This window comes from Scomber scombrus, chromosome 17 (assembly GCF_963691925.1).
Source record: "Scomber scombrus chromosome 17, fScoSco1.1, whole genome shotgun sequence".
Classification (NCBI taxonomy): Eukaryota; Metazoa; Chordata; class Actinopteri; order Scombriformes; family Scombridae; genus Scomber; species Scomber scombrus.
The window spans coordinates 27,644,054-27,655,024 of record NC_084986.1 but is presented as its reverse complement, the minus strand read 5'-3'; the positions used below and the strand labels follow the sequence as shown (position 1 = coordinate 27,655,024).

Genomic DNA, 10,971 nt, shown 5'->3' with positions numbered 1-10,971 from the left:
TCACCAATCTGTTGTGCTTAAATGTTCCTTCCTTTTTTAACCAGTACTTGTAGAAACTTGTTGGTGGTACAGCGACTTTCATTCTGAAGCCTTAAACCTACCTGCTAAAGAAGACATTACTTTGTTTTGCTAATAGTTGTATATATGTGTAAATGTATGTTTCAGATTAATTGAATATATATTAAGAGCAACATAAATAACCCAATTACAATACCAGTTAAAGGTCTGGTTCACAGTTCTTCAAGTCAGTCTTAAAACAAAAGTCAGGGCCCCAAATGAACATTGAAACCTGTTTTTCCTGCTGTAAACATTCCTTCTGTTCATACTGACTATTGGAGGGGGGGTGGAGGACTAAATCCACAGTCCTCCTTCTGTGTAAACATGTATTTAAAATTAGATCTGAAGCTAATATGAAGCTTCAGTCGTCCAAATGAGTCAAATCTTCATCTTCTATGTTTCAGTGTTACAGTGTTTTTAGTAGCAAAGTCTTTTTGTTACTATACTTCCACCACAGCTCAACAGGAAACACTAAGAGGGAATCTGATGCTAAAAAGACTGTAAATGTGTCAGATATCACTTGATATGACTAACTCACACTGATGAAGCTCAATAGAAGCTGATCATCTACTTTTAAATGTAGATGGATTTAGTCCTCCATCACTTCCATTGAAAGCACATGTGAAGGAGATGTTTTAATAGTCAGTATGAACAGGAGGAATGATTACAGAGAGGAAAACCTCTTTACTGTTCATATGGACACCTGACTGTTGTTTTAAGACAAAATTTAAAAATTGGGAATCTGTCCTTTAATCTGCTGCCCTAACATTATCTTATTAGATAAACCTTCCCTGTGTTTCAGAGAATTTCATCACTGGTTAGTAGGAAGAAGTGAAACCACGTGTCAGGTTGGTACTATATGGCTGTCCACACCTTCTCCAGGTTGAAAGCAGGGTGACAAAGACTGCAGTGCACAGGGAGCCGGACAAATCAAGCTGGGAATGAAGAGATACAGAACAGTAGTGCAGTTGCTGTTCCTGTCTGTGATTGGCTGACGGGCCTTTGCACCAGGCAGATGATATAGATTACAGGCAGTGCGGCAAGACAGACAAAATATATGGAAAAGCAGGCGGCACTGAGACTTCAGTTGATTCTTACATCGCTGAGCTGCAGAGGTAGCTGTGAGGAGGCTTCAGCCAGTGTGTGTCTTCTGTGTGTCTGCATGCGTGTGTGTGTGTGTGCGAGCATAAAATGCACTGACAAAGCGCCAGCACTGCACTTTGTTTCCTCTTCTCCTTTTTGTGTCTTTATTGGCCTTTTATTTTCATAATGGCAAAGTGGAAATGCAGTGACACAAGACTGATTGAGAGGGAGGGAAGCTCCCAGACACGAACTCACCAAACGTGAGCATCTATTTTTCTTCCATTAGCATACTGTACTCCTTTCTTTCTATGACATGTTGAATAGCAGCCGTCACAGTAATTATCCTCATTGGCTTAAAACCATAGCTGCAGACTGAGTCGGGTCATCTGAGGTCAGTCTGCTCCCTGGGGAGCTTTATCAAAAGCTTTTATCCAGAGGGCAACACACACAATGATATCAGCTCAGTGAAGTAATGTGTATTGCTTGGTTTTCACTCATTTCCAGCAGCTGTTCTGCTTTTCATTGGCTTCACATATCCTAATGTTCAATGAGCTGCAAAATAGTGCATGGTAAACACATGCAGATTCAGTGACAGCTCTATTTACCATAAAATATGTGCAGGCTGACATAAATCATAATGGCATTTAATCATAACTCACAATTACAGGAAATGGGTGTAACATTAATTCAGATGAGTTAGTATAAAGGAAATAACAGATTATTTGTCTGTGGGCCTGATTTACTAAAGGTTTGCATGTGTAAAAAATGTGCAAGCTGATCTACTAACGCAGTGCACTGAGGTTTGTGTCTTTCAAATGTGCAAAATTATATGCGCTGTCCATTTAGTAGTTTACCATAATGAATATGTAATATGAGGTGTTTCAACCCCAGTGTGCAAAATACAGGGAGGAGAAAATGCAAATATGTTATTTAGCACACACATTGTGATTTACCAAGCAGAGGGAAATAGCTAATCTGACTCAGTCCAAAGGTTAAAAAAAGCATCTGTAAAACTCACTTATTAAAACATTTTATTTTGTTTGTTTAAACCATACAAAAAATTCACAGGAAGGACATTTTTTTACATTTTGGTTTTATCTGGATTGCTACATTTGAATTTCTCTGTAAAAAAGCCAAAGCACCTGGAACCAGAATCAGTTAATAACAGCGGTATCATGATTCTAGATTGAAAATAGACCTTAGTGTGTGGTACATTCTCCCAAAAATATGGCGGTTTAAGCACACTTGATTCTATGTAACCTATCTTTTTATAAAAGAATTTGAAAATCTAAATGACAGTTGCCAGGAAATAAAACCAATGATCTGTTGATCTCTACAAAACAAGACTCGATAGTCTAATAATGACATAGCTATCAGTACTGAAAAATTAATAACTAAATAAATTGAAATTCAAATCAAATCATGGATTTGGAGAATCATGACACCCCTAATTATCAGTATGATAAAATAACTGTGCATGTAATTGCTAATGAAAAAACAATGGATTAAGTGTTATACTTTTCTATGAATTCAAACTGACATTGAAATTGCATTAGCTAACAATTATTAATGATTTAATCTCTGCTTTTACAACATTCAACATTTGAGAAGACGCAGCTAGCTGTGAAGTGTGTATTTCACTCGGAAAAGTGAACGCTAGTTAGCTTAGCTTGCTAAAGTTAGCACAGATTCCATTAGTTTATTATTGTTTTATTGTTATTGTTGAAATAATGAAAATAAAAAATGTTAATCACAAAAAAGAAAATCATGATGTTTACCTTCAAAAATGAGTTATGAAGCTCATTTCTCTTGGTATTTTTTAATGAGTCTGCTTCTTCAGACAAAAACTAAATCTGCGCCCTGGGTACCAGCATGAAAAGCTTTGCACTAAACCATCAGAAAGTTCCTGTTTAATACCAGCATGCCTTTCCTTCCACAGCCCTCACATTAAATAGTGAGTGATACACCTCAATTATGGTTATGGTAAAGGGCAGGGCATGCTGTTTCAATAATAAAATTCAACAAATAAGCAGAAAGAGCCATGGGGGGACCATCCATTGTCCTGTAACAAGCAGAATGTTCCCATTTACTGCTGCGTGCACACCCTCCACTGACGTTTCACTTTGAACGTTGATGTGAATGAATGCATTGATGTTATTGACGCAACTGAGTTATGAGCAGCGTGTCGAGAACATGCTCTGATGTTTATGGATGAGGTTCTGGGAAGGAACACAAAGAGCCTAATTGGTGGTGTGGTGAAAGGGCACTGGAGCGCTGAAAGAATGGACAGCATTCTCCTTAGCTCTAATCACAAAATGATTTTGTCTTCCTTTTACTATTTACTTTTTTTTGGAAAACCACAATTCCACTTGAAAAACCTCACTGACCCCAATGTTCTCAGCAATAGATTTTATTCAAACCGCTGAGGTGTCCAAATGGCTAAAAATCATCATAACAAAATTCACGATTTCTGTGTGTGTCTGTGTTGTGTGTATGGACTTTGACCACCTCTCCACCCCCTTGAGAAACTACTGGTACTACACTGGCATGACTCTAAACTGATTCTTTTTGTTCAGTGGAAGATTTCGATGAGGCCTCATGGAAGACAAACATTCACATGCGTCATCAGCAAAATTCTCTCCTCAGTGCATCACTTCAAACCCACCAGCCCTGTTTATTCTGCATATGCGTGCATGCACAGACACACACATGCACACACAAGCTGCTAATCTCCATTCCCATTTGTCTGAGTACACACACTGCAGGAAAGAACACAGTTAAACACACATTTTTGCACACAGATCCACATTTTGTCTAACCTGTCTCTATCTCTGTTGGTTCTGTCACTGTGTCCTCATCTTTCACAATCCTTTGTCCTGCATTGTTGGTGCTTTTTATTCCTGTTGTGACACATTAGGGAGTGATGAGGTCACAGTTCACACTTAGTTTTTTCTCCAGCCTTAAATTATGTGTTCTGACTCACTTCTGATATACTTTACAAACTGTGCTACAAATATAGAACAATACAATGCAAATCAAGCTTAATTTACTTATAAAGTGTAAGGTTAAAGCCACTATGCACAGTGCTAGGAAGTTTCAGACTCTGGCCCCCACAGGCCAGTGTTTCCCAGAGAATTGGTGGTATATGACCGAGGGTGTTACTGCTACTAACTTACCATCAACACACACACACGTTTCTATAGCTGTTTTTGTGAGGACATTCATTGACATAATGCATTCCCTAGCCCCTTACCCTAACCTTAACCATCACAGATAAATGTCTAACCCGTAACCCTTACCCTAAACTGAATTAAACCCAATTCTATCCATCACCCTAAAACCAAGTCTTAACCTTCAAACAGCCCTTTGCAGATGTGTCAGAAGCTGTCACTTTCCTAAAATGTCCTGACTTGGTTCTCACAATTATAGCCATACAAGTACACACACACACACACACACACACACACACACACACACACACACACACACACACACACACACACACACAACACACAAACAACTAATATTCTAATGGGATCTGAAAGCTGTCCGGAGTTGGACCTTTTTGGTTTTTGCACACTTTTTTTGCATTTTCTGAATCCTTGCTAATAACTGCTTTGAAGAGTTGGGTTTCTGAGATTGTGTTAAGAACACAGATAGACTTAGTTATCTGAGTTAACTTGAATGCAGCCCTCTTCTCTGCAGGGAAAAGCCAATAACCAGATATATTTTTACTGGCAGAATGCAAATGTTAAAGGTGCACACCGTCACCTACTGTACCAGACTGTGCAACGTCATGCTATTCACAGACGTCTCTGTTGTCATGTATGAGAGAGATAGAAAGAGCGAGCGGGGCAAGCAGCTCCAAAAATATTTGGCGGGCTGCCACAAATAAATGACTGTATAGTAAAGCCTGCAGTTTTAGACAGACAGCAACTTCAACTCACTGAATATTGTGTCACTATCTTCACAAACTGGAATGCAGTGTTACCAACTATTTTCAGTTAAAAGTAGCTTAATTCTGCTCAAAAGTCGCTAGATGACATCAGGTGCTAATTTGCATATCTGTGACATCATGACGTCATCACATATATTGAAAGTTTAAAAAAATAAAAGTAAAGAAATACTAGCGATCAGTGATTGGTTGTTACGTACACACATTCCTTAAAGTAGTTGAATAACTAGTGCCCTGTTGACAATAAGGTTGCCATAGTAACTAGTTAAGTGTAGTCAGCCCGATAGCATTATTAGAGACAGTCTTCTACCCGTAAGACTGCCTGATGTTATTACTTTGACATGACTCAGTTTGTGCGTGTGCATGTGTGTAAACAAAGACATGTGTGGTTTATTCCCCTAAACCCCATGAGTTGTCGGCTTCCCAGCAGAGGTGACAGGGAAGCCAAGAAGGAAAAAAAAGGAAAGGAGAGCACGAGTCATTTGTCTCAGCTAAATTCTCAGCTGTGCTTGTAAAATGAATGCACACTGTTGGACACTTTAAAAGGGATGGGATGAATCAGCAAACAGTAAATAAAATGAGGGTGGATTAAATGAGTTTGTTGATTCTGAAGCTCAAATAGCAGCATGAGGTTTATTGTAAATCAGTTTTTTTCAGAATCCATGAAACCTGACATCAGCACAATCATGTTTAGTATAAAATGTTTAGCATAAAATTCCCATCATGATTTTGGCCATCTTATGGTCTTTTGGATATCATAACTTGACACCAAACATTCATGCTTAGTCATTCAGGAGAACCGTTTGGAAATGTGGAAATTTTGCCATTTTTGTCTTTTTTTTAAACTCCCACAATCTCTTCTCCTCAGCTCTTATGGGTGGTGGTGGTTGACATCTCAGCCCGGGTTCTGACCACAACGAGCCCAGCTGACCAGCTCCTCCTCTCTCCTCGCCACTATCAGCACACCGATCCAGACTCGGGCACCCAGCTTTTCTGCGACAAGTGCCCGGCAGGCACCTATGTGTCCGTCCACTGCTCCCTAGCAGCCGAGAGGGACTGCAGCCCCTGCCCTGAAGGTACCTTCACCCGGGGCGAGAACGGGGTCCAGCAATGCCACCGCTGTCGGGCTCCATGTCCCTCAGGCTTCATCGAAAAAGTACCCTGCACTGCCACCCAGGACCGTGTCTGCACGTGTCCCCCCAGCAGCTTCTTATGGGGGGATGGTGGCAACGAGTGTAAGCCCCACTCACTATGCCCTCGAGGGACAAGGGTGAAAAAGCGGGGCAGTGAAACAGAGGATGTGCTCTGTAAGCCATGCAACAAGGGGACTTTCTCAGATGAGGACTCGAGCGCCGTGAAGTGCCGAACCCACACGGACTGCCAAGCTCAGGGGCTGGTGCTGGTCACACCAGGGACAAGAGAGAGAGATAATGTCTGCAGCTCACCTTCTACAGCTCCCCCCTCTTCTTCATCATCACCTGTCTCCACAACCAGCCCACTGGGGCCTGCATGGACTGTGCATGCTCAGGAACCAGTGTCTTCCTCTCCATCATCATTACTGGCCGCACACAAAGGTGAGAATAGGGACCCTATTTCATAGTTGCTCTTCCTCATGTAGCTGATTGTGGGATTTGATAATAATTTGAATGTATTCTTAGGCTTAGGTGAACAAGAGTTAGCCAGCATTTCTTTGTTTTTTTGCCCATACCTCCAATCTTTATGTTAAGCTAGCCTCCCTGTTCCAGTTTAATTCATAACATATGAGTTAACCTCCTATCCTTTATTTAAAGAAGCCAAAGAGTTTTTCATATGATATTTAATCATTTAGTCATGTTCAGATGATTATGTAGTGGGCATTTAGCAGAGGTAGTATCATTACATCAATGACATTGTTTTCCTTTGGGAATTCCTAAAGGAAGAACATTGGTAGGCATGGTTACAAACTGGTGGCAGCTCCCTACGTCAGGAATGCTACTATTTGTGGTCAGGAGGAGTTATGGGTATTTCTGTCTTGTGACTTACACCTCCTTTCTTCCTTGCTCCCCCCTTCTTTCTGCAGTTTGATGATATGTTGGATCAGGGAACATGACAAATCATTCCCTCGCCCTTGTTTTTTCTTCTTTGTCCTCCTCTTTCCTCGTCATCTTTCTTGTCAGTCAAACGGTCATTTCTCAGAATCAACCATCCATAGCCAATATACCCCTCCCTCTCTCACAAACCCCCAGACCTATAATACTGTCACTGCTGTTTGTGTTGGCATGGGATCGATGACTCTTAAGCCAGTTAAATTCACTCCGTCTGTGCAGTAAGGTGGAAAATGGGAGAAGGCGGATGGGGTGTAACATACTGATGTCTGTTATTTCTCACCTGCCTTTTACTGTCAATGGAGAAGAAGGAGGTTAACCTCATTCTGGGAGGAAAAGGAGTGTAGAATGAGCTGTAGTATGGTTACAAAAGTGTCTTAACACAACAGTGACAGCTGTGATAAACCTGTATTCACTATTTTTATTTTATAGAATTCACTAGATGTAAAGAGGCTTTTGAAGTTACATCACACATCATCTCCTAGCAACCTTGCAAGTCCAGCAAAGAATTGACTGTGAATATTTAACTAACTTGTGCAAGACAAGGAGATACCAGTACCTGGAACACAATGAACTTTACTGGACTGGACACAGCACCAAGCCAGTAAACACACAATTCATGGCAGAAAAAGATGCTTATATTTGGCAGTGTCAGAAACAAAGTAAAGTGCATATTAAAAAATAAAAGCAGAATGGGTGGTCACACATTTTATTATTTTCAACGCCTGAGAAAAGTTGAACCTGCATTGAGTTGCATAACATGTTTGTTTAAAACAGCAAGCCCAGGGAAATGGCCATGTTTTATAGAATGCATCAACAACTTCAGGCCAGTAGTGTCATGCTTTCTTGTGTTTGTCAAGTTTTGCAATCCTGATTAAGAAAAAACAGACATGTTCTACAGTCATGCTTGCTGCAACAGAGCTGATAAAGTAAAACGTTGATCTGGTGGTGCTACACTATGGAATGGATTATATTTATCCAATAGTTGTTGAGAAATTTCAGTCTGGACCTTATTGGTTGACTAACACTCACTGCCTCCCCACTAAAAAACACACACAGCTTTTACACAACTTTCAACAATTATATCCACACACACACACACACACACACACACACACACACACACACACACACACACTATACATTTCTGCATCATCCATCTACATTCATGCAATATCAATATCTTCAGTACGGGAAGCAACTAGTGCTGTGTGATATGGGCTGTTCATCCTTTGCACAGTTTAAATTACTCTTCTTTGCCTTTACTTGTGTAGTAATAAAGTAATGAGTGTTGTTGTCGTGAACTCCAGTGCTTCACCTGGTTCACCATCTTTCCACTGCTCCGCTGTGTGTGGCGTTTCTCCTCTGCTCCGCTGTGTGTGGTGTTTCTCCTCTGCTCCGCTGTGTGTGGTGTTTCTCCTCTGCTCCGCTGTGTGTGGTGTTTCTCCTCTGCTCCGCTGTGTGTGCTACACACGTCCTCGCTGAACCCTTGCTGAACCACAGAGAGCAGTGGAGAGTAGCGCCACCATAAATGACAGCAAAATCCAGTAAAGACTCACACTGAGCTGAAATGAAACAAGTGCACATAAATTATGTAAATAACCAAAAATAAACATAGTCTCTACTGCATTTTGCTGTTACTTATGGTCCCCATCTCACTGCTTTTCTCCTCTTCTCTGCTCTTTCTCAGCAAGGTTTTTTTTCAAGAGGACCACTGTGATTACATCACTTGAAAGTTTTTTGTGCCATTCTAAAACGTTGGCTGCATGTGTTAAAGACGTTCTTGCTGCCAGTCAAAAAAAGAGCCTAAATTTTGGTATTGGACCTTCATCTCTGTACCTGTCTGCTGAAAAGAGGATAAGGGGGATTAACACATATCCACGAGACAATCCCAAAAAACATTTAGTTGTCCATTTATGATCTAATGTCATTATACAACTCCAATCCCATTAGCGTTACTCCATTGGCACAGAGCGAGCAGCAGGTAGGTTTTAGCGGCCACATCAATAATCAATAAAGTTTAATGGTGCACTAATATCAACTCACTATACGTTTGAGTTTCTTCACATGTCTGAAAAACACTGTCCTTTCTGTTGTTTTTGTCAAAAGGCACACGAATCTGAACTATTCTTTTTCCATTTTAGAAAGTTACAAGGATTTTTTGACAGTGATTCTTTAGATCACTTATTCCTCCAACTAAAGCCTGAGTCTGATCAGATTTGCCTTGCTTAAGCTTGCTTAGGGAACAGACTGTGGGGTGAGCAATTCAGAGGTTATCTGCTTGAGATTACGAGGTGGAGCACAACTACGGCAGAGCGTTGTGGAAGGAGTACAGACAGATTGTGTTTTGTTTGCAGTTAGGGACACCCCACCCTGATTTATACATCAATTTATGTTAGCAAGCAATTAATGAATGCTAGTTCTACATTCACTTTGAATCAGAAAATCTCAATCCAATCTATTCTCCTATGTGGTACCCTGGTACCTAACCTAATAAACTCTGTCTCTGGCCCATCCTTATAGAAATAAAAGCTCTCATTTACCATGCACTTAGGTCTTAATGCAAAACTTGTGCCTCTGAAACCGTGTGCCTCTTGTGTCAGGTGAAATTTGAAGCTGAGTGCTGCAGCACTTATTCTCAATGGATGTCTATGAGCTACAGTGGGTTTAATTCTACCTCATTTTTACTTTGTCATATTAATCATTGTAAATGTAATGTAAACATATAATGTCCTTTTGGACTTTGTTTGGAGATGACTGTCCAACAAAGGATGGAAGAAGTTTCAAAGGGAAGCAGATCAGTGAGACCAGAAGAAGGAAGGTTATCCCGTCTTGTGTTTGTGTGCCAGATTGCTCACATGGATTAAGTGTTAGGATTCCCTCCAGTGATGTCGTCTGCTTTCATTGTCAGGGTTAAGCAAATTTCTCGAGTGAGTGAATTGAATTCCCTCCTTCTGTGTCTCTTTGTTGTCCCTCATCTCTTACTTTGGTAATATCTTGTCTCCTTGCTGTCTTTGTTCACCGTCATCTGTCTTCTTCATTGATCCCTCTCTCTCCAATCACAGACACCTACAGCCAGTCAGCAGCCATTTTACTGTGGCAAAACCCAGATGGGAAAGACCACCAAGCAGAGGGCCTACTCCTCAGCCGGATGACTACTCACACCCCACCAAACCGTCAACCCATAGAGACTCCACTTCCACCAGCTCGCAAGCAACTGGTGGATCGCAAGGGCCACCCAAATTCTGACCCTATGCCAGGCCCTAACAAGAGGGTAATGGAAGGTTTAGAGGATGCCGAGGTAGTCAAGGTTGGGACGGGTATCAACAAGGTAGCCGGACAGGGTAGTGGAGGTGGTGTAGGTGGGATCTCCAGCTCCTACAGGCCCACTCGCAGGGGGTCCCCACGGCCAAATACCCATAATCACTTTGACATCAACGAGCACCTCCCCTGGATGATCGTATTGCTGTTACTGCTGGTGCTGGTGGTGATTGTGGTGTGCAGCGTGAAGCGGAGCTCACGGGTGCTGAAGAAGGGTCCCATGCAGGACCCCAGCAGCATCATGGAGAAGGCGATTCAGAAGAAACCTTCTGTGCCCCCAATGCAGGTCAAAGAGAAGTGGATCTACTACTCCAATGGACAGGGTGAGTCCACTGTCTCCTTTGTATCAAACAGGTTGGTTTTAGAGTCTAGGGCACTGTTTTGACATAGGTTAAAATGACTTGAGTTATTGGGCCACCATCAGCCTGCACAATAGCTGCAATGCTCCTCATCATAGATTCTCCAAGTCTC

General features: G+C 41.4%; 1 protein-coding gene across 1 annotated transcript in view; it reads left to right on the top strand.

Moving 5' to 3' along the window:
- Window positions 1-10,971, top strand: part of tnfrsf21 (tumor necrosis factor receptor superfamily, member 21) — a 52,817-nt gene that overhangs the window by 6,551 nt on the left and 35,295 nt on the right. The window contains exons 2-3 of the mRNA XM_062437245.1: window positions 5,964-6,669; window positions 10,245-10,823. Of these exons, the coding sequence (XP_062293229.1) occupies window positions 5,964-6,669; window positions 10,245-10,823 (1,285 nt within the window). The remainder of the gene's footprint in view (window positions 1-5,963; window positions 6,670-10,244; window positions 10,824-10,971) is intronic.